We start from the raw sequence: 24,707 nt of genomic DNA, 5'->3' as shown, positions 1-24,707 counted from the left end.
GCTGCTATTCTCCCATGGAGACGATCGTAGAGATGCTGGATGTAGTCCTGTGGAACGGCTTGCCATGCCATTTCCACCTGGCGCCTCAGTTGGACCAGCGTTCGTGCTGGACGTGCAGACCGCGTGAGACGACGCTTCATCCAGTCCCAAACATGCTCAATGGGGGACAGATCCGGAGATCTTACTGGCCAGGGTAGTTGACTTACACCTTCTAGAGCACGTTGGGTGGCACGGGATACATGCGGACGTGCATTGTCCTGTTGGAACAGCAAGTTCCCTTGCCGGTCTAGGAATGGTAGAACGATGGGTTCGATGACGGTTTGGATGTACCGTGCACTATTCAGTGTCCCCTCGAGGATCACCAGTAGTGTACGGCCAGTGTAGGAGATCGCTCCCCACACCATGATGCCGGGTGTTGGCCCTGTGTGCCTCGGTCGTATGCAGTCCTGATTGTGGCGCTCACCTGCACGGCGCCAAACACGCATACGACCATCATTGGCACCAAGGCAGAAGCGACTCTCATCGCTGAAGACGACACGTCTCCATTCGTCCCTCCATTTACGCCTGTCGCGACACCACTGGAGGCGGGCTGCACGACGTTGGGGCGTGAGCGGAAGACGGCCCAACGGTGTGCGGGACCGTAGCCCAGCTTCATGGAGACGGTTGCGAATGGTCCTCGCCGATACCCCAGGAGCAACAGTGTCCCTAATTTGCTGGGAAGTGGCGGTGCGGTCCCCTACGGCACTGCGTAGGATCCTACGGTCTTGGCGTGCATCCGTGCGTCGCTGCGGTCCGGTCCCAGGTCGACGGGCACGTGCACCTTCCGCCGACCACTGGCGACAACATCGATGTACTGTGGAGACCTCACGCCCCACGTGTTGAGCAATTCGGCGGTACGTCCACCCGGCCTCCCGCATGCCCACTATACGCCCTCGCTCAAAGTCCGTCAACTGCACATACGGTTCACGTCCACGCTGTCGTGGCATGCTACCGTTGTTAAAGACTGCGATGGAGCTCCGTATGCCACGGCAAACTGGCTGACACTGACGGCGGCGGTGCACAAATGCTGCGCAGCTAGCGCCATTCGACGGCCAACACCGCGGTTCCTGGTGTGTCCGCTGTGCCGTGCGTGTGATCATTGCTTGTACAGCCCTCTCGCAGTGTCCGGAGCAAGTATGGTGGGTCTGACACATCGGTGTCAATGTGTTATTTTTTCCATTTCCAGGAGTGTATTTGCTGGGTAATGGCAGATTTATGAAAATTAAATGAAAGTAAAACCAAATACAGTGCATGGACTTTTATAATATGGGCCAAAAACTTATGGTCCAAGAACTCCCTTAAATGAGGTCAACTCTGGCACCCTTTTTACCTTGCTTTAATGAATGTTGCTTCAATCAAAGAAAAGATAAGTTTTGCCCCCTCTTAATTTATTTAATGTCATATTTAAATTAACATAAGGTAAATTTCTTAATTAGAGTACTTTTAATGAGCTTGACTTGATTACTAAGAGTATCAAAGGACATTAAACCAGGAACTGCAGAACATTGTGAGATCCAAAGCTGATAATGTCTGTCTTTTTTCTTCCCTCTCCCCTCTCCCAATCAGTCATAAATAATGTTCAGATTACTAAGCAAAACAAAATTTTTTCCACACTTTTAGGGATAAGAAGAAAGGTTATGCTTCGTAAGACACACCTAGATAAGCAATTTTAATTATGTGTATTTGTGCTTATTTATGCTTATTTTACAAGAAAACATTTTTGCTTACTTATTTTATCATTTCTAAATAAAACAGCACATTATACCAAAAACTGTGATTTTAAAAGTGCTTATATTATTTCAGTCCAACTTGTTATTTCTCAAGCAGTGATTCTATTTCTATCAGCTTATAAAAATTAACTTCTGTCAAATGCATAAGAAAGCAAAGCTACAGTATAGCCAGGATGTTATGAAACACTGCTAAAAGGAGAAAAACTTGCTATGATTGGGCAGATGGGTGGGTCATCATTTGGTTATCGCATTGGAACGATGTCACTGGAACTGTAAGTGAATCCCCTAGTTCCTAGCTGCAGCATGTTGTGCAATGTTTGTTAGTTTAAGTGTGCATGATTCTTTGCTGTCATAATAGGGAATGCCACCTACAAAAACCTCTCAATCAGCATTCTTACCCAAATACGTAAATGAGTTTGGTAGAAATGTATTCAATGAAGATAAATATGTTTTATTGTATTTGGTGCGTGAAAAACTTGTTCCTGCGAAGGAAAAAATACGTCCTTGTGCACCACATTAATACCACACACCATTAGAAGAGGTTTAAGAATAAATCTAAATTAAACTAGCAGCTGATTAGAAGCAATGTTGGTGAACAATCGAGTTGCAGTGATACATTTTTTCGAAGACTTGTGCTAGGCATTAGTGGGTTCCTACATTTTGCAGTAGAAACTGAATAATGTGCAGCTTCATGTATTTTTAGAAAAATACACAAACAAATGGTACCTGAGAAATCTACACTGCACAAAACCTGCACTGAAAAGTCAAAGAAACTAGTACACCTGCCTAATATCATGTAGTGCCCCCAGGAGCATGTAGATGTGCCGCAACACGACATGGTGTGGACTCAACTAATGTCTGAAGTAGTGCTGGAGGGAACTGACACCATGAATCCTGCTGGGCTGTCCATGAATCCGTAAGAGTAGAGGGGGTGGGGATTTCTCCTGAATGGCACGTTGCAAGGCATCCCAGGTATGCTCAATAATTTTGATGTCTGGGGAGTTTGGTGATCAGCAGAAGTGTTTCAACTCAGAAGAGTGTCCCTAGAGCCACTCTGTAGCAATTCTGGGTATGTGGGGTGTCACACTGTCCTGCTGGCATTTCCCAAGTCCATCAGAATGCACAATAGATATGAATGGATGCAGGTGATCAGACAGGATGTTTACGTACGTGTCGACTGTCAAGAGACATATTTAGAGGTATCAGGGATCCCATATCATGCCAATTGCAGGTGCCCCACACTATTACAGAGCCTCTACCAGCTTGAACAGCCCCCTGCTGACATGGGGGCACTTGGATTCATGGGGGTTTCTCCATACCTGTACACGTCCATCCGCTAGATACAATTTGAAATGAGACTCATCCAACCAGGTAACTTGTTTCCTGTCGTCAACAGTCCAATGTTGGTGTTGGCGGGTCCAGGTGAGGCATAAAGCTTTGTGTTGCACAGTCATCAAGGGCATATGAGTGGGCCTTCGACTCTGAAAGCCCATATCAATGATGTTTCATTGAATGGTCCACACGCTGACACTTGCTGATGGCCCAGCATTGAAATCTGCAGCAATTTGTGAAAGTGTTGGACTTCTGTCATGCTGAATGTTTCTCTTCTGTTATCATTGGTCCCATTCTTGCAGGATTTTTTTCTGGCCACAGCGATGTCAGAAATTTGATGTTTGACTGGATTCCTGATATTCACAGTACACACACCTCAAAGATGCAGTATCCCATCGCTTGTGCACCGACTACGCAGCGGTAGCCAATCTAACAACTGCATCAGACACTTGTTGCCTTATATAGCTGTTACTGACCGCAGCACCATATTCTGTCTGTTTACATCTCTTTGTATTTGAATATACATGACTATACCAGTTTTTTTGGCACTTTGGTGTATATGCCATAGTGTTTTCAAGATGTAATTTGTGATATTTGAAATATACTGAAGCACAAAAACATATAGATTTCTATTGATAAAATCACAGATGCATCAAGATGGTGTGTATTAGTGCTGTAGTTGCTGCTATGAAAGCAGGGAGCAGATCATTTCTTCTTAATACAAAAATACTCAACCAAGTAAACATCCCACTGTTGCTAAATTTGTCAATAACTCGTAAGCTTTCTTGTAGCTAGAAGGGATATGGTACGACAGTGTACTGTTATTTCTCAGTGCTGTTCCACGTATCGTTAAAGCAAGAACTGGATTAAAGGTTCTTCACTCTAAATTAGTTAATGTGGCATGCCTTGCTCACAGTTTATATTGTGTTGCTCAAACTGACAGAAGTCAGTATAACGACATGGATCATCTCTTTCTAGTGTCAAGAAAGTGTTTATCAAGCCATCAATCAGAATTCAAAACTTCCATGAAACAGGCTGTCGTACTATGTGGAACATTTCACTGAAGTGAAAAATGTTATCAATTCCCTAAATGTACAAGGTGCAGTCAATATTGCTGCAGCCCAAGAATGTTTTTCTAAAAGTGACATCCAAGAAAAGATACAGGATATTCATAATCATTTCTCCACAACACCTGACATTTTAAAGCAGCTGGAAGCTCGAAATAATTCCATGAAACGTTCACTTTCTCTGATAGATTAGATTTTAGTAACACTGTTGTCAGAAACAAAAGAGGATACAAGACTTCCATTTGAGACACTGAATCAGTTGCTAGACAAAAATTCCAGTTACAAAACACAGTGAAAAAAATTTTGAAAAAGCTTTCTGGTGAAGAGGAATTCACTGAAGAAGAACTGTGTTTTTCACGTGCACTGTGACATCATACAATGTCGAAAGAACATTTTCACTACACAGTCATTCTTCACTGATAGAAGCAGAAGTTTTACGTAAGAAAATCTCAGGATGATCTCCCTTGTGTACTGTAACACCCTTCAATAATGGAAGAGCTCTGTGAAGCTATCATATTTGCATGTATTCATTTTTGCTCATTTTGGTGTTTATTTTCACCTTTCTTCTGCCGATTTTACTATTTTATTGCACTTAGAAATCCAGATTTTAGTCATACTAATGACCCAAACAGTGAAAACGATTTAAAATTGTCAGTTACAACATGGCCAGCCCCTTTACCAATTTATCATTTGCAAAACTGCTGTGTTAAAAATTTTCAAAATGTTCCAAAAACCTTGTTTGCATCTTTCAAAACCTTAAGGTTTCTTCAACATTTCATTAAGATTTACAGATCCCATCCCTTTTTTCCAGAAGACCTGCAAGACCTACTGCCTCCAGGTGCGAACATGTAACTGTGACTTTTATGGAAGGATTTGGTCTGAAAACTTAAGTATTTATAGTTTTTGTCATTCCTGTCAGTAACCAAACGCCTCTCTGTGTGGCAATCTATGCTTGTCTGTCATTTCAGATAAGTGAAGGTGTTTTACAAAAAGAATGACATCTATGTGGCTCCTCAGCATACATTTTTTGCTCATTACAATCTTGCACGTCATTCCCCTGTCCAGTTGGCACGTGTTATCAAAATGTGAATATGGAACTTTGAGGGAAGGAGTGGTACAGTGCGAAAGAGAGGTGGAAGGGCAAAACTTGAGTAGACATCTGAAATGTTGCAAGAGTGGAATAAGCCTTCAGCTGAAGTCCCTGGCATTCTGCACACAAGCATGTGCTGCAACCTGATATATTGTATCATAGTGTACAGCAAATATTGCACAAAGGGCTGCAACACACAAAATTCAGATAATGCAAAAACTGAATGCAGATGGCCTCCCAAAGAGACTATGCTTTTGCCCAGGCCTGAGCAACAATCTGATCATGAACTATAAGGCCAGTTTTTGTGTGTCAGGCATTGTTAATAAGCTAAACTTTATAGAACTTTGGACGGAATGCCTAACATGACACAGCACAGTAACAGAACGTCCTAATTCACAGAAGGACTCAAATAACGACAGTCAGAAGATAAAACGTCTAGCACAGCTTGGACACCATTAAGAACTTAACTCAGCTATACTGACAAAAGATAATAACCACAAAGTATACGCACAGCATTCGGAACAGCTGCAGCTAGAAGAAAATTCTACAGCCATTGCTATTGGTTGGCGCACACCACGGACAGAGCACCAGACACAGCGCGGACGGCAGAGGGAATGCCTAGCACAACGTAGGCATAAATACCGGACTCATTCCACACTGGAATCAGTATCAGACAGCACCTGAAGAAGACTGCGAGTCACGCAGTTGAAATACCGTGCATGAAGGACACGAACAACTGGCAGAAACCCGATTAATCAACATGAGAACCCCTCGCCGGGAAAGCTTGAAGAATTACAAAAGACAAATTGCTGCTTACCGTAAAGAAAACATGTCAAGTTGCAGACAGGCAGAATTAAATGACACTTACAGAAAGTTTTTGTTCATCAGTAAAAGAGAGACACACATGTTTCACACACATACACATACGACTACCAAACCAACTCCAGCATCTCAGACCAGAATGCCCAGCCCAAGATGCTGGAGTTGGCAGTCATTTTTGTGTGAGGTGTGCTTGCTTGTGTGTTGTGAATAGTGTGTGTGTGTGTGTGTGTGTGTGTGTGTGTGTGTGTGTGTGTGTGTGTGTGTGTGTGTGTGATTTACTGAAGAATAAAAGCTTTATATAAGCATCTTTTAATTGTGTCCATCTCGAAAATGACATGTCTTCTTTACAGTACATAGCAATCTGTCTTTTCCTAGTTTGTTAAGAATTAATTTGTTTCCTGTAAATGTATACTATTGCTGAGTATTTGTCCATTTGCAATGTCCATTCAGTTCCACCTAAGTTTAGATTCAGGTGAACTGCAGTTCAAACATCATAGATGTTCAAGGACACAAGTTATGCGGGATGCAATCCCGTGGGTCGTAGCATAATAAAATTTGCTGCCTGTTCACTTCTAACCTGCCCACATTCAGCCAGGCTGGAGCCACTGCAACTCATCCCTCCTTTCTGAAACCTTTACATGATATCTGCTCGTGACCTCAATTATCAAATTTTCATCTGCAAATGAATGGCAACCCCTCCTTGACCTCAGTAACCAAGGCTTTGTCTGCAAATGTAAGACGATTCTACATTTTTCAAATGATGAATTTTGGGAGCGAACATCGTCTTATACACTAAGGTGATAAAAGTCATGGGATAGCAATATACACATATACAGATGGCATTGGTATTGTATGCACAAGGTGTAAAAGAGCAGTGCACTGGCCGTATTGTCATTTGTACACAAGTGATTCATGGAATTAACAGACTTTAGATGCTGAATTATAGTTGGAGCTACATGCAGGGGACATTCCATTTCAGATATTGTAAGGGAATTCAATATTCCAAGATCTACAGTGTGAAGAGTGTGCCAAGAATACCAAATTTCTGGCATTACGTCTCACCAAGGATAATGCAGTGGCCGACAGCCTTTGCTTAGCGATCAAGAGCAGCAGTATTTCCATAGAGCTGTCAGAGCTAACAGACAAGCAATACTCTGTGAAATAACTGCAGAAATCAATGTAGGATGTACAACGAATATATCTTGTTAGGGCAGAGTGGCAAAATGTGGCATTAATGGGCTATGACAACAGACGACCAATGTGGGTGCCAATGCTAACAGCACAACATTGCCTGCAGCACCTGTCCTGGGCTTGTGACCACATCAATTGGACCCTACATGACTGGAAAACCATGGCCTGGACAGACGAGCACTGATTTCAGTTGCTAAGAGCTGACGGTAGGATTCGAGTGCACGCAGCCCCCACAAAGTCATGGAACCAAGCTGTCAACAAGGCACTGTGAAGGTGGTGATGGCTCCATAATGATGTGGACTGCGTTTACATGTAATGAACTGGGTCCTCTAGTCCAACCGAACCAATCATTGACTGAAAATGGTTCTGTTTAGCTACTTGAAAACCATTTGCAACCATTCATGGATGTCATGTTCCTAAATGAGGGAATTTTTACAGATCATAATGCACCACGTCATTGGGTCACAATTGTTCGCTACTGGTTTGAAAAACATTCTGGACAATTCGAGTGGATGGTATGGCCACTCACATCACCCAACAGGAATGCCATAGAACATACATGGGACATAATCGAGAGCTCAGTTTGTGCACAAAATCCTGCACAGGCAACACATTCACAGTTATGGATGGCACGGCTCAATATTTCTGCAGGGTACTTCCAACAGCTTGTTGAGTCCATGCCACATCAAGTTGCTGCACTATACCGGGCAAAAGGAGGTCTGACACAACATTAGGAAGTATTCCATAACTTCTGTCACTTCAGTGTAGTCAGGTGAATATGGAATTCGGCTAAAACAGGGCTCAATTATTGTTTCTGGACACACAACAACTTGACACTTAGAATTGTAACAAAAACAAGCGAGGTCATTATATTCTAAAAGATATTAAAGATTTTGTCACATACACACACAATCTCACACACAAAATCAATCTCTCTCTCTCTCTCTCTCTCTCTCTCTCTCTCTCTCTCTCACACACACACACACACACACACACAAACAAACAACAACCACAACCATTCTCTATCTGTTCCCTTCTCCCTCAATTCCAAATTTCCTCATGGTGATTTTTATTTACCAAATTTACTCATTCCAGGATGCTGAGCTACTGATGGTTTAATAAATTCTGATCTTGAAAATCCAAACCCATGAACACTGAGAGTTTTATTTGGCCCATGGGATGCCGACATCTGAAAACAGAAATTACAAAGTATATGTGACACAACAATTGAGCAACACAAATATTTTGTTACCTACATCTGCACAACTACTCTGCAACTCACACTAAAATGCACAGCAGAGGTTCATCGAACCACCTTCAAGCTAATTTTCTACCCAGCCATTCTCCAACAGCATGCATGAAAAATGAACACTTAGAGCTTTCCGTGCAAGCTTAGATTTCTTTTATTTTACTACAGTGACCATTTCTTCCTATGTTGGTGGGCACGAATAAAATATTAGAGTATCCAAATGGGAAAGTTGATGACTGAAAATTTGGGACAAGATCCTGCCACAAAGAAAAACAGCTTTCTTTTAATGATTGCCATCTCAACTCTTGTATCATATCTGCGACATTCTCTCCCCATTTTGCATCAGTGCAAAATCAGCTGTGCTCCTTTGAACTTTTTCAGTGTCCTCTATCAATCCTATCTGATGCAGATTCCACATCACGCAGCAACACTCCAAAACAGGACGGACAAGTGTAGTGTACGTTGTCTCTTTAGAAGACCTGTTGCATCTTCTCAGCGTTCTACCAATAAATCACTGTCTTTGCTTAGCTTTCCCCTCAACATTATCTATGTGAGCATCCCAACTTAAAGTTATCTGTAACTGTAATCCCTAATATAATAGCGGAATGGTCAGGGAGGAGGGCCAGTATTCACTCTGTCTGCTTGCCAGGGGCAATAGAGAGCACTGGGTGCACCCAGCTGCAAATTGTTGCTCATGTCGGCACCAATGACTCCTCCTGTCTGGGTTCAGAGGTCAACCTCAGTTCATACAGGTGGTTGGTGAAGGCAGAAAGCCTTGCTCATGGGGTGGAATCTGAGCTAACTATTTGTAGCGCCATTTCCAGAACCGATCACGGTCCCTGTTTGCAGCCGAGTGGAAGGCTTAAACCAGAGGCTCAGACAATTCTGCAGAGATCTGGGGTGCAAATTTCTCGACCTCCACTATCAGGTGGAGAATTGTAGGGTGCCCCTGAATAGGTCAGGTGTGCACTAAACGCAGGATGCGACTACAAGGGTAGCGGAGTACGTGTGGAGTGCACATGTGGGTTTTTTAGGTTAGAGAATTCCCTCCCTAGGCCCAACAAGATGCCTCCTGAGACACGACAAGCTAGCAGTAGGCAATACACAACAGGGAATGACAATACTAACGTGGTAATAGTAAACTGCAGGAGCGTCCACAGAAAGGTCCCAGAAATGCTCTCATTAATGAGCGGTCACAATGCCCACATAGTACTAGGGACGGAAAGTTGGCTGAAACCAGATGTCAACAGTAATGAAATTCTAAATTCAGATTGGAATGTATACTGCAGAGACGGGCTGGACAGTGAAGGGGGAGGCATGTTTATAGCAATAAAAAGTGCAATAGTATCGAAGGAAATTGACGGAGATCCGAAATGTGAAATAATTTGGGTGAAGGTCATGGTTAAAGGAGGCTCAAACATGGTAATTTGATGTGTCTATAAGCCTCCTGGCTCAGTGGCTGTTGTGGGAGAACACCTGAAGGATAATTTGGAAAATATTTTGAGTACATTTCCTGAACATGTTATAGTTCTGGGTGAAGATTTTAATTTACCAGATATAGACTGGGAGACTCAAACGTTTATAATGGGTGGCAGGGACAAAGAATCCAGTGAAATTTTTTAAAGTGCATTATCTGAAAACTTCCTTGAGCAGTTAAACAGTGAACCAAATTGTGGTGATAACATATTAGACCTTCTGGTGACAAACAGACCCGAACTATTTGAAACAGTTAATGTAGAACAGGGAATCAGTGATCATAAAGTGGTTACTGCATCAATGATTTCGGCCGTAAATAGAAATATTAAAAAAGGTAGGAAGATTTTTCTGTTTAGCAAAAGTGACAAAAAGCAGATTTCAGAGTACTTGACAGCTCAACACAAAAGTTTTGTCTCAAGTACAAATAGTGTTGAGGATCAGTGGACAAAGTTCAAAACCATCGTACAATATGCATTAGATGAGTATGTGCCAAGCAAGACCATAAGGGATGGAAAAAGAGCCACTGTGGTTCAACAACCAAGTTAGAAAACTGCTACGGAAGCCAACAGGAACTTCAGAGCAAACATAAACATAGCCAAAGCCTTGCAGACAAACAAAAATTACACGAAGCGAAATGTAGTGTGAGGAGGGCTATGCAAGAGTCGTTCAACAAATTTGAAAGTAAAGTTCTATGTACTGACTTGGCGGAAAATCCTAGTAAATTCTGGTCGTATGTCAAGGCGGTAGGTAGATCAAAACAAAATGTCCAGACACACTGTGACCAAAATGGTACTGAAAAAGAGGATGACAGACTATAGGCCAAAATACTAAATGTCTTTTTCCAAAGCTGTTTCACAGAGGAAGACTGCACTTTACTTCCTTCTCTAGATTGTCGCACAGATGACAAAATGGTAGATATCGAAATAGGTGACAGGGGGATAGAAAAACAATTAAAATCGCTCAATACAGGAAAGGCTGATGGACCTGATGGGATACCAGTTCGATTTTACACAGAGTACACAAAGGAACTTTCGCCCCTTGTTGCAGCAGTGTACTGTAGGTCTCTAGAAGAGTGCAGCATTCCAAAAGATTGGAAAAGGGCACAGGTCATCCCCGTTTTCAAGAAGGGACGTCGAACGGATGTGCAGAACTATAGACATATATCTCTAATGTCAACCGGTTGTAGAATGTTGGAACATGTATCGTGTTCGAGAGACTAGAAATATACTCTGTAGTAATCAGCATCGGTTTCAAAAGACGATCGTGTGAAACCCAGCTCGCGGTATTCATCTACAAGACTCAGAGGACCATAGACACGGGTTCCCACGTAGATGCCGTGTTTCTTGACTTCCGCAAGGCGTCTGATACAGTTCCCCACAGACATTTAATGGACAAAGTAAGAGCATATGGACTATCAGACTAATTGTGTGATTGGATTGAAGAGTTCCTAGATAACAGAATGCAGCATGTCATTCTCAATGGAAAGAAGTCTTTCGAAGTAAGAGTGATTTCATGTGTGCCGCAGGGGAGTGTCGTAGAACCGTTGCTATTCAAAATATATATAAATGACCTTGTGGATAACACTGGAAGTTTACTGAAGCTTTTTGCGGATGATGCTGTAGTATATCGAGAGTTTGTAACAATGGAAAATTGTACTGAAATGCAGGAGGATCTGCAACAAATTGACGCATGGTGCTGGGAATGGCAATTGAATCTCAATGTAGACAAGTGTAATGTGCTGCGAATACATAGAAAGAAAGATCCTTTATCATTTAGCTACAATATAGCACGTCAGCAACTGGAAGCAGTTAATTCCATAAATTATCTGGGAGTAGGCATTAGGAGTGATTTAAAATGGAATGACCATATAAAATTAATCGTCGGTAAAGCAGATGCCAGACTGAGATTCATTGGAAGAATCCTAAGGAAATGCAGTCGGAAAACAAAGGAAATAGGTTACAGTACACTTGTTCGCCCACTGCTTGAATACTGCTCACTGATGTGGGATCTGTACCAGATAGCGTTGATAGAAGAGATAGAGAAGATCCAACGGAGAGCAGTGTGATTCATTACAGGATCATTTAGGAATCACGAAAGCATTACGGAGATGATAGACAAACTCCAGTCGAAGACTGTGCAAGAGAGATGCTCAGTAGCCCAGTATGGGCTTTTGTTCAAGTTTCGAGAACATAACTTCACCGAGGAGTCAAGCCGTATAGTGCTCCCTCCTATGGTTATCTCGCGAAGAGACCATGAGGATAAAATCAGAGAGATTAGAGCCCACACAGAGGCATACCAACAATCTTTCTTTCCACGAACAATACAAGACTGGAATAGAAGGGAGAACTGATAGAGGTACTCAAGGTACCCTCCGCCACACACTCTCAGGTGGCTTGCGGAGTATGGATGTAGATGTGGATGTAGATGTAGTTGACAGATTTAGACAGATAAGCTTGTCTAAATCATTTTGTAGTTTGTTTTGATCACCTGGTGACTTTGCAAGATGGTAAAAGACAGCATCATCTGCAAACAATCTAAAGGGCTGCTTAGATTTTCTCTTAAATTTTTCACGTAGATTAGGAAAAGCATTCCGTGGGAATGCCAGGTATTAATATTGTTTTACTCAATGACTTTCCGTCAATTGCTATGAACTGTGACCTTTGAAATCATGAATCCACTTGCACAAATGAGACAATACTGGGTAGGCATGCAATTTGATTAGTAGCAGCTTGTGAGGAACATTGTCAAAAGCCTTCTGCAAATCTAGACACAGGGAATGAATTTGAGAACCCCTGTCAAAAGCACTCATTATTTTGTGTGAATAAAGAGCTAGTTGTGTTTCACAACAATGATATTTTCCGAATTTATGCTGACTGTTTGTCAATAAATTGTTTCCTTTGAGATAATTCATAATGTTCAAATACAGTATATGTTCCAAAATTCTTCTGCAAACTGACTTTAGTGATATGTGCACTGGATCGGAAGCTGTGGCTGCAGGGGACTACTGAGTAGTATTCAATGAACTGTGGATGAAGCCCGACGAACAGGCATTATATGCATTGATCAAAAATGATAGTGCATCGAGAATGGCTAGTTTCTAGCTGAAATCTAGATCTGCTAATAAAATTTAAAAAGGACACTTTGCACGTCAGCATAGCTTCACTATACACAAAAGAGTGATTCTTGTTCAAAATGACAGTGGACAGTCAAGTGTGTTGATCCATAAAGCTTTGCATAAAGAAGTGTTGCAGTTACTTCACCAAGGACACTGGCGGATTGTTCATACAAAACAGTTAGTGTGTCGACACTTATCTTGGCATGGTGTGTACACTCAAATAGAACGGATGACATCACAGTGTCACGCATGTGCGGAAAACCAGTCCGCTTCATCACAAAAATTCTCTGCTTGGCCTAAGTTGCAGCCACCATGGCAATGTGTGCACATCAACTTTGTTAGAAGACCTTTTTGGAACACTCTTTGGCTGATTGTGGTTGACTCATATAGCAAGTTCCCTTTTGCTGTGCCAATGAACTCGAAAATGCCACATAGCACAATTGAGGTGTTGTCTTCTACTTTTTGCATTCTGTGAACGCGATGGCATACACAATCTAACAAGTGCACCGCTTCATCCACAGTCAAACGGAACATTTTGTCAGAAACTTCAGGCAACAGATGGCCAAACTTCGCTCCACAGACACGAGATGGACCATCACCAGTGGAATTGCTTCACGGCCACCACCATCGGACACTGCTCCACATGCTCCACCTTCCTCAGCAGCCGGAGCCACAGGAGAGCTGCAAGTATCACTTCGCGTCGCATGATATTGTCTTTTACGGGGTTTTGAGCGGCAGCAAATGGTGGGCATGAGGTGAGATCCTCCATCAACTTGACACTTGCATGTATCTTATTTCAGCCCATAAGACTTGCAATGCCAACATCACAATCAACTTCAGTCACTTCCATGTGCCAGGTGATCCCTCTGTGTCTCTTTCCCCAGATTCATGGATCCAGAGGACAGCGCCACCCCAGAAGCTGCCAGAAGGTGTCACGACACCACAGGATGACCACATTCAGATGGAGCCTTCACCTCCTCTTGTCCTACCAATGCAGCTGGACCCACCCACACCACAGCAGCCGATGTCTTACACATCTTGTTATTGACCTCCAGGGGTGGGCGTGTACCCTACTGGTCATTTGGCAGGGGACATTTCCACCAGAGCGTAGGCTGGATGGTGGGGTACATCCGGAAGCTTGACGCCCCTGTAGCCACAGCTTCCGACCCAGTGCAGCATCCACCCTCCAGCCTCACCTGCCATTGTTGCGCTCCCTACACGATGACTGTCCATCACTTTGGGGGGGAGGAATGTTCCGGCGTAACATCAAGTGCCAGCATGTCAGACTGAAATGTAACAGCTGATAAGGCTTTGAGACAATGTCAGCCAATAATATGCTGACTAGGACCACACCACGGCAGGAGCGGCCCCTATGCTGAGAGAATATAAGCAGCACTTCATTTAGCCTCGGCCACACTAGAAGAGGCACACTAGAAGACGAGGTGTGATATAAACTTGATAGCAGTGACTTATGAACTTATGTGATTTGCTTGCATGGAAACATAGAAGGACATTGATTATTTGCATGTTGCCAATTGCTTGCAACACCTTTTAGTAAAAAGGCTAAATTAAGTATTGTCAATTTACTTTACTGTAATAATCTCCATTAATAAGATCTGCTTGAATGTTGTCTGGTTATCTGAGAAAACAGCTTCCTAGGCACCCTATGTTATATGAGTGGGCAGGATCCCATGGTTTTGTTTATACATAACGTAAACTTCCAAGATTTTCAAGTCACACACACTGGTCTAATCATCTATAACAAAACTGAAATTGAATATTAAAGTGATACACATATACACATGAAGATACAACCATTTGAGACAAAATGTAGCCATATGTATGTGTGCTAGCTTTTGAACAAAAGCAAAATGATATTGTTTTCACTCAGACATATGACTAAAGTGCTGTCAGTGAGAGAAGAAGGAAACAGAGGTGAACATGAGAGGGAAGCATTTACAGACGAGAATGGAGATAGATATTGCTCCGCAACACAAAGTATTCTCCCCCATTGGTGGACAACACCGGCAACTCGTCAGCAATACGTCACCAACTACCTGCAACATGAACAATATTGCTCAGCCATACTGTAAAATTGCCATCCATTTCAGCGACATTGCAGCAATGGTGATGGCAACGCTACAGCGGCCTAATATTGCCAAAAAATATGGTCCATCTAAACGCATCTTAACTGTCTTTATAGCTGCCAAAGAAAACTTTGAATGTGTAAAAATGGTTGACAAATGATACCCCCTTCAGGAACCTTTTATCACCGAGAGAATTTGATAATCTCTTTATTTTGTTTGTCTCAGTTGCCAGAATGTAAAGGCTTGCTGCAGTGGTTATTATTAACCATAACTAGTCTACGATATGGTTCCAAAAGGCACAAATAACTTCTATACAAAAGTCAAACTCTGGGTAATAACTATTCTCATCAATATTAATTTATATGTCTACTGTTGTACCTGACTGACACAACCAAACCAGGTGTTGTGGCTTGAGAATAGGCATGTCAACCTGAAACCAGTAACAACTGCAGCAAAAATTATACACTGAGGTGACGAAAGTCATGGGATACATCCTAAAATTGTGTCATCAGCTTTTGCACAGCGTAGTACAGTAACTCGAAGTGGCATGGACTCAACAAATTCTTAGAAGTCCCTAAAGAAATAATGAGTAATGCTGCCTCTATAGCCATCCACAATTGCGAAAGTGTTGCCAGTCCAGGAGTTTGTGCACAAACACACTTCTTAATTATGTTCCATAAATGTTCAGTGGGATTCTGTGTTGGGTGATCTGGGTGGCCAAATCATTTGCTTGACTTCTCCATTACGTTCTTCAAACCAATCATGAACAATTGTTACCTGATGACATGAAGCATTATCATCCACAAATATTCCATCATTGTTTGGGAACATAATGTACATGAATCACTGCAAATGATCTCCAAGTAGCCAAACGTCAAGAGGACTCAATCCATTCCATGTAAACATGGCCCACACCATTAAGGAGCCACCACCAGCTTGCATAGTGCCTTGTTTACAAGCTAGGTCCATGGCTTCATGGGGTCTGTGACACATTCGAATCCTACCATCAGCTTTTGTCAAATGAAATCAGGACTCATCTGACCATGCAAAGGTTTTCCAGTCATCTAGGGTACAACTGCTACCATCATGAACCCAGGAGAGGTGCTGCAGGCAATGTCGTGCTGGTAGCAAAGGCACTCATGCCAGTTGTCTGCTGCCATAGCCCATTAACGCCAAATTTTGCCATACTGTCCTAACAAATACATTTGTCACACATCTCTCATTGATTTCTGTGGTCATTTCAAATAGTGTTGCTTGTGCATTAGCACTGACAACCCCACAGAAAAACTGCTGCTCTTGGTCATTAATTGAAAGGCGTCACTGCCAATGTGTTGTCCACAGGGAGAAGAAATGCCTTAAATGTGTTACTCTTGGCACACTTTTGACATTGTGGATCTCTGAATACAGAATTCCTTAATGATTCCCAAAATGGAAAGTCCCATGCATCTAGCTCCAACTACAATTCTGTTTTCAAAGTGAGTGCAGCCTTCATCATGTTGGAAACCTTCTCATCTACATCTACACCTATAGCTACATCTACACCTATATCTACATCTACATGATTACTCAGCAATTCACAATTCAGCACCTGGCAGAAAGTTCATAAAACCACCTTCAAGCTATTTCTCTAACATTCCATTCTTGAACAGTGCACAGCAAAAACAAACACTTAAGTTTTTCTGTGCAGTTCAGATTTCTCTTATTTTATTATGACGATCATTCATACCTATGTAAGTGGGTGCCAACAAAATATTTTCACATTCTGAGGATAAAGATGGTGATTGAAATTTCATGACAAGATGCCACTATAATGAAGAATGCCTGGGTTTTAATGATTGCCACCATAATCCATGTACCCTATCTTTGGCCCTCTCTCTTTCACATGAATCACTTGAATACAAATGACAGTTTTGCCTATGCACTGCCCCTTTATACCTTGTGTTAGCGATCTACCACCACCTGTATATGTGCTATTGCTGTCCCATGACTTTTGTCACCTCAATGTATACTTACACAATTGAGATGGACAAAATAAAGAAATTATCAAATTTCCTCAGTACTGAACAGTTTCGGATCTACCATCCTGTGGCAGCATGCCTCGAATCAGCAACATTTTTATGAGTCACTTGAGGAGGCTGAACCCTTTCATGATTCATATAATGAGCTGCCTTTTAGAGATGGGTGTGGGAAACAACGTCCTATGCCAACATTGGAGCAAAAAGATGGCTGCAGTTCTATAGAGGCCTGGACAGACCTGATATATTTCTGAAAAGAAAGCTCTCCAGTGGTTTGTTTACTATATATTTGGCAAAACTGCAATTTTGTTACACTATAAAGCAATCGATCCTGTATAATACAATGATGTAAAATTGTGAGAACACTTGAGAAATGACCCATAATCAAAGGAGATATCTTCTTATCTATTCTTATTATCTCACACCACTCACCAAGTTGCAAGCTGGTGTACAGAGTAATGTCACAAGCTATTGAGAAGAAGGGTAGCTGGAGATGATGGACAATACACTGTGACTAGAGAAACAAATTGATTGGCAGTGATGTTCCTGCTACAGTTTGAAAACTGCCTGTTGAACATGTGGTATACATATTTCAATATTGCACATATTAATGAAATGTTTTCTATATTCTTATCACACAGTAAAAATTAACTGCTTTCGTATTCAGACAATGATAACTCTATGTTGAAATATCAACTATGTAAGGATAGATAGCTGCTACCATAAAGATGCCACATTAAGTTGCAGACAGCAACAGCTAAAAGACACTTACACAATAGCTTCGAGCCACAGCCTTCATCAGAAGAGGAAACACGCGCACATTCATTCACACAATCAAGCACACCTCAGGCACACATGACCACCATCTCTGGCAACTCGGACCGGCATTTCAAGGCCTGCATGTACAGAGAGTTCTATGGTAAGTAGTAATATATCTTTTCCTTACATTGATGGTTTTTGTATTCACTATTTTTTTGTTAGTGACGTGAATGGTGAAGATAGTACTGATGGTTTAATGCCTGAAAGATTTTTCTAGCTTCAATATAAGAAGTGCAATTTATGATCTACACATCCTCAATTTTTTTTCTCTTCTATGAAAGCTGCACTTCAAGAAGTCCACACAGCATGAATTCCAGAGCAATTAACACAGACTATGGGTCATTAATGTGGAGCCATCAATGTGGAGTTCCCGACTCCATATTTACCACAGACTGCTTTGCTACTATGTAGCTCTTTTCTCTAGTTCACCAGAGTAACATCTTCATGATAGTTTCAGTGTCTGGTAAAATTACTTACTGCCATTCCTCCATCAGTTCTTCTGTCTACTCCCATAAGAATTCTATAGAAACCAATACTCTTCCTGAAATTCAGGTTGTTGTGGAGCAATTTTACAGTGTGGTACTCATGAAACATGCTTGTGTTTTGATCTCTGCTGAGTTCACAGTGAATAAATGTTTCTTGAAGTAATTTACAGTTTACAAGCTTTTTAATATATAGCAGAATGTCAGTGACATATTGTAAAGCTTCGTATGTGTAAAACTCTTTTTAAGAGTTATTATTTTAACTACAATAAAAATATTCTGTTATTGCTCTGTTCTTATTCATCACTTACTTGAAACTTTAGTTCTTTGAGGACTATTCTCTGAAGGTCATTAGGTTGGTTAGGTCTGAGTATTGCTCAAATACCTACACCACTGGGATTGGTTGCGGCTGAAACAATAAGCTTCCCACAAGTAGATGGGGATATATAGGTTGATCAAGGCATAGCCCTACATACCTGAGCAAAACAATAAAACTGATGCTTGGCAGATGTCTCCAATGTTACCTTCTAACAACTGTTTTGCCTCTACATCCATCCACTCTTAACAACACAAAGCCTACATTGAGGTTGAGTGTTGCTCTCATGTGAAGCTAGCACCATCATCATAGAGTAGTTAGGCCAAGATACGCACACTCTACAGCAGTTGTCATCAAACTGTGGCTGAATCATGTACTCAGTGTGACCTGTGATTCTCAGCCGTATTCATGCAGGACTTTGAAAGAAATAAATGTGACAGAAATTTAAAGAAATTAACATTTTTGACATGTGTCGGCTGACACATGAGCCATTTGTGTTAGCATAGTTACCAGGCAGCACTTGGCACAATGGAAATAATACTGGTAGAGAACAATAATCCAAGGTTCGTGAGATCAAATCCCTAGGCGGACACTTTTTATTTTTATGTTACTTAAAAATGAATAATCTAAAATAATATTCAATATTATGTGTTCATGAATGTTTCAGGAATGGAAAAGGAAAATTTTGGACTGAGGATTCAAAAATAGTCCATAGTATGTGGCAAAGTATAGGAATGTCACCATTACTTCATCAAAATTTGGGGAAACTCACAACAGTCTTATACAATCATTTCTGTTAACTGCCTTGTGGGGAGGACAAACAAATCTACAATTTACAACAAGATTTGTCAAGATGAAGAAATGCAGTATAAAGTGTTTTCCCCCATATGCACTCTGCTAGTGCAGCTCTGTGATATCTATCTTTACCATCAAGTGAAAATTTGATCAGAAATCTTCAAAACTGCTCTTATCTCTCTCTCTCTCTCTCTCTCTCTCTCTCTCTCTCTCTCTCTCACACACACACACACACACACACACACACACACACACACACACACACACAGAGAGAGAGAGAGAGAGAGAGAGAGAGAGAGAGAGAGAAATCACATCCCAAGAAGAATGCATCAAAATACATTCTGTTGTACATCACCAGTTATCCTCATCAGTATTTGGCGAAATGATGCATTATGCTTGGTCTGCTGCCAAACTGACTGATGAGAGAATACCTTTCATGAATATAAACCACATTTGCTTTTCTACAGAAATTTTAAAACAACCATGTAGTTGTAAAAAGCAACATTTCTAGCATGCACAAGATGCCGAGAAAATTACTGCTCCCCTGTTTTAACAATGAATATCATCTCAGCACATGTATATCATCAACTGTAAAATAATAAAAATGGCTAATTTTATACATGAAGTTCTCATGTATGCCTTACAGTTTCTTGCTGGAAATTTATTTATGATCCCAAATTTTCCCTTAACTTTCCTTTTCATGCCTTCTCGAGAATATTAATACATACAATACACCAACTATTAGTTTGGTTTATTTGCAGTCTAACATAAAAATAAAAGAAGTTTCCACATAGGGACCGACACCACGACCCTCACACTGCCATCCTGCACCGTTTCAGCTGCGCCAACTGCTGCCTGAAAACTACATGAATGCCTCGCCCGATCCACACCAAAAATGATACTTTTTTTTCTAGATGCTTTGCCATTCACAGGTCTCACTGCCGTTACTTTCATTTCTAGCCACTCCCTGCGTATACCATAAATTTGGGCAAAATCAGTGATGACAAATAAGCATGGTCCCTCTTGTAAAAAAAGTTGGCCACTTACCTCAGCATGGCCACTGCAGGGTTAGAGGATCAGAGAAGGTAAATGCTCCATTGTTTGTCTTCCAGTACTGTCAAGTCATAGGGCATGAGTGACTCGTGCCAATCAACTGCTGTGATATAAATTTTGAAATGGAAGTAACACGGACTCTTGAATGCGTGTTACAGAGGTGGTCATCTTCAAATGTGGTATTTATTTGTAGCAAGCAATATGAAACTAAATTATAACTATTGTAATATTATGAAAATACATTTGTGGCTTTGTCTTTTATTGCACAAAGCATTTAAAAAGAAGTGCTTTTACTGTTCATCAATTAATGATCTGCTGTCACACACAGCATAACAGCACTTGGTCTGGTTTGTCACACCTTTGAGGTTGCTGAGGGTATCAGCAATCTCAAACAAAGAACAGTCTACACAAAGTGTTTTGAAAGGTACCAACTTTCTAACAATCAGTGCTTGGGGACCGCCAGCCAACTTATGGTGCTCTTACTATAACTAGTCTACTGGGGACTCATAACAAACTAAATTACGTAGGTTATCAATTAATAATACGATGGGTACATACGTGGCCCGAGATGACAGCCCACAATGTCGGTATTGGTTCTTCTGCGTAAAAGTTTGACAACCACTGCCCTACAGCACACAATGTCATGTCTGATGAAATATTCCAAAAGCTTGTCGTTACAAAGGACTGATGGCATTGACTTGCCTCCAACATAAGAAAACCACGTTTGCCAAATTGGTACTCTGCCAAGATTTCCATAGCTTTCTGAGGTATTTTCCATCTAACATCATTTTTTCAGCTCAACACAGGTGCATGTGTAGCTAACTAAATGTGATGGGTACTCACAGTAGGCACCACCACGATGTGAGCTAACAGTTCTATGAATATTGTTACATATATTATGATGATGAAAGCACAGAATGCCATTGTTTTAATATCTAGGTTTCTTCAGGCCCATTTTAGCATCTAAGTATTTGTTATTAGATAAGGTTTTTTAAGAAAAACCCCTAAGCACTTTTGTCTGGACTTAAATACGTGTTGCCCCGGGCGGTAAACACTGACAACGGAACCTCCCCATCGCACCCCCTTCAGATTTAGTTATAAGTTTGCACAGTGGATAGTCCTTGAAAACCTGAACACAGATAAATTGAGAAAACAGGAAGAAGTTGTGTGGAACTATGAAACAAATAAGCAAAATATACAAACTGAGTAGTCCATGCACAAGATAGGCAACATCAAGGATAAAGTGAGCTCAGGAGCGCCGTGGTCCTGTGGTTAGCGTGAGCAGCTGCGGAACGAGAGGTCCTTGGTTCAAGTCTTCTCTCGAGTGAAAAGTTTATTTTCTTTATTTTCGCAAAGTTATGATCTGTTCGTTCGTTCATTGACGTCTCTGTTCACTGTAATAAGTTTAGTGTATGTGGTTTGCGACCGCACCGCAAAACCGTGCGATTAATAGATGAAAGGGCGTGCCTCTCCAATGGGAACTGAAAACATTTGATCGCAAGGTCATAGGTCAACCGATTCCTCCACAGGAAAACGCGTCTGATATATTCTATACAACAGTGGTGACAGCATGTGCGTCACATGACAGGAATATGTTGTCAACCCACCTAACTTGTACACTTGGCGAATGGGTAAAAAGATTCTACCACCTTGCCCCATTTAGGTTTTCTTGTGGATGTGATAATCACTCCCAAAAAAGTGATGAAAACATAAGAGTTTGTCACATAAACTGCAACAAATGAATGCAAGTTTCACAGTCGCACAGTTTTCCCTGTGCTCTGTCAAAATATATGTTTTTAACGTTTTCAAATTTTTCCATGTGTAGACCGTCAAATCCTGCATATGTCCAAGCAAATCTAAACATGTCCTGGAATTTTGGAAAGCGAAGTTGATTATATAAAAAATTAAACTTTTCACTCGAGGGAAGACTTGAACCAAGGACCTCTTGTTCCGCAGCTGCTCACGCTAACCAGGGGACCACGGTGCTCCTGAGCTCACTTTATCCTTGATGTTGCCTATCTTGCGCATGGACTACTCAGTTTGTATGTTTTGCTTATTTTTTTCATAGTTCCACACAACTTCTTCCTGTTTTCTCGATTGATCTGTGTTCAGTTTTTCAAGGCCTATCCACTGTGCCAACTTATAACTAAATCTGAGGGGGGTGCGATGGGGAGGTTCCCTTGTGAGTATTAATATATTGGTTACAAATGTCTATACATAAATACATCGCAACTGACTCAATGTAAGAGGCATTGAAAAGTACATAGTTACATACAAGATGACTATCACTAAGTGATGCAGATGCTTGTGTGTGGTTGAATGGATAGTGAGTGCAGATGGAATGTATGGTTGGGACACACTACAGAAATGGTGTAGGAACCAGAAACTAGCAAGGATAGAAAAATTTGTTTTGAATTCCAGATTATGAACGCAAAAATTGTGGTCAAAAAATTTCAGTCTGGAGAGACCATATCCAGTTATGCAGAAAATCAATAGCCTCCACAATTTTTATGACTGTAAACTGCATTTAATGAAATAAATTCTATGCACCACAGATCACTAAATGTCACAGCTTCTAAGGGGGCAGAGGTTTTTGGGCCAGGCTTAGGGATTTCAAAATTATTGTTGTGCAAACTTGAGGTGTCCATGTACAAGAGTGCAAAGAACACAGCTGTCACAGAAGTTTCAGTATACTGCTCTGATACCAGTATTGTACTTCACAAACAGTAACTGACACTACAGTGTAAGAGTCTGACAAGAAAGAAGCTGTAATAGTGAATGGCTGCTTGCTCTCAATAGTATTTTGGAAGGCAGGCAGCAGACTGATGTTAGGAACGAAAGCCTAAAAATGTTTACACAATATCATTTATAAAAAAGGTGTTAACTCTTCAAGGAATATTACTGAATAATCTACAATTAAATTAACAAAGAACAGTACAATAATTTCATTTCAGATTTGGCTGCAGCCACGATTTACATAAAACAGACATAAAATAAATTGGGTAATTGAGGTTTACCTTCTGAGTTTCCACTTTGTCAATTGGAGGCAATACTAAACGTTTATTTAATTTATCCTGTGGATTTGGTGGTAAGAATTGCTTTCGATTATTGCTGTTGTAAAGCAATGCCTTATATTTTTGATTCTTTTCATCTGCTTCTTGGACTTGGTGTGAAGATCTCTCTCGAGCTGTAAATCCACAACTGAATCGTCTGTCAGCATACTGTCTTTTGTTTCTTTCTGCTGCACTATGAAATGATCGTGCCTCATGTACTGATGAACTAGCAGTCCTAGGTGGTGGCAAGCTCACTGGTGCTGAACCAATAACAGAGAATGATGGATATTCTGCAGTGTAATTCCCAACATCAAACATACGTGGTGTGGAAAATGCATTATTATTCTGCACACGAAGTTCTGATCTTGATGAACTGCTAATTAGCACCTCCCTAGTACGTGATGATTTAGACAAAACTGTCCGAGCTGAATTTGTGTCGTCAGATTCTGAATCACTTAGCACAGATACCACAGTTTGTGGAGAAGCAGAATTTTGGAAACATACTTCTGGTAATTTGTCACACTTTTTACCTGAACTACATTCACTACTCTGTACATCACATGTAAGTTTTTTAATAACTTCTGACTGTATATATGAAGCAAGTTGTTGTAACACATAGTTTTCCACCATATTCTCAAGCTGGCAAGATTTAGACTCTTCTCTTATAGGAACTTCCTTACAATGGGCAGCAGAGTTATCAGTCGATGACTCCCTTCTTTTTAAAGAGCTGCTCTCTTTGGCATCATTTACAACTCCATCAACAGCAAAAACCTCTTCTTGAATAATGCTTTCATGAGATTCCTCTTCTTGAGGCACTGCAATCATCTTGATTCCATGTCCCCTAACTCTGCAAGAGAAAAGATGATTAAATTACCAGATCTCATATTATTAGTGCTTTTGATGTATGATGTCCTCCCAGGAATGCCACCAGTTTCTTCAGTTTTCTTAGCACAATATCTCGACAATGCAGCAAAAA

General features: G+C 41.1%; 1 protein-coding gene across 4 annotated transcripts in view; it reads right to left on the bottom strand.

The window, feature by feature from the left end:
* LOC124716288 overlaps positions 1-24,707 on the bottom strand; it is a 125,902-nt gene that overhangs the window by 2,714 nt on the left and 98,481 nt on the right. For 3 of the 4 annotated variants that reach the window (XM_047243165.1, XM_047243174.1, XM_047243193.1), the window contains one exon: positions 23,696-24,578. In XM_047243165.1, coding sequence (XP_047099121.1) covers positions 23,696-24,578 — 883 coding nt within the window. Of the gene's footprint in view, positions 1-8,348; positions 8,461-23,695; positions 24,579-24,707 lie in introns of all 4 variants that reach the window. The other variant, XM_047243182.1, reaches the window with a different exon arrangement.

The sequence above is a fragment of the Schistocerca piceifrons genome, chromosome 1 (genome assembly GCF_021461385.2).
Source record: "Schistocerca piceifrons isolate TAMUIC-IGC-003096 chromosome 1, iqSchPice1.1, whole genome shotgun sequence".
NCBI classification, from domain to species: Eukaryota; Metazoa; Arthropoda; class Insecta; order Orthoptera; family Acrididae; genus Schistocerca; species Schistocerca piceifrons.
The sequence above is the reverse complement of the archived record's forward strand: the minus strand, read 5'-3'. Positions and strand labels throughout refer to the sequence as shown.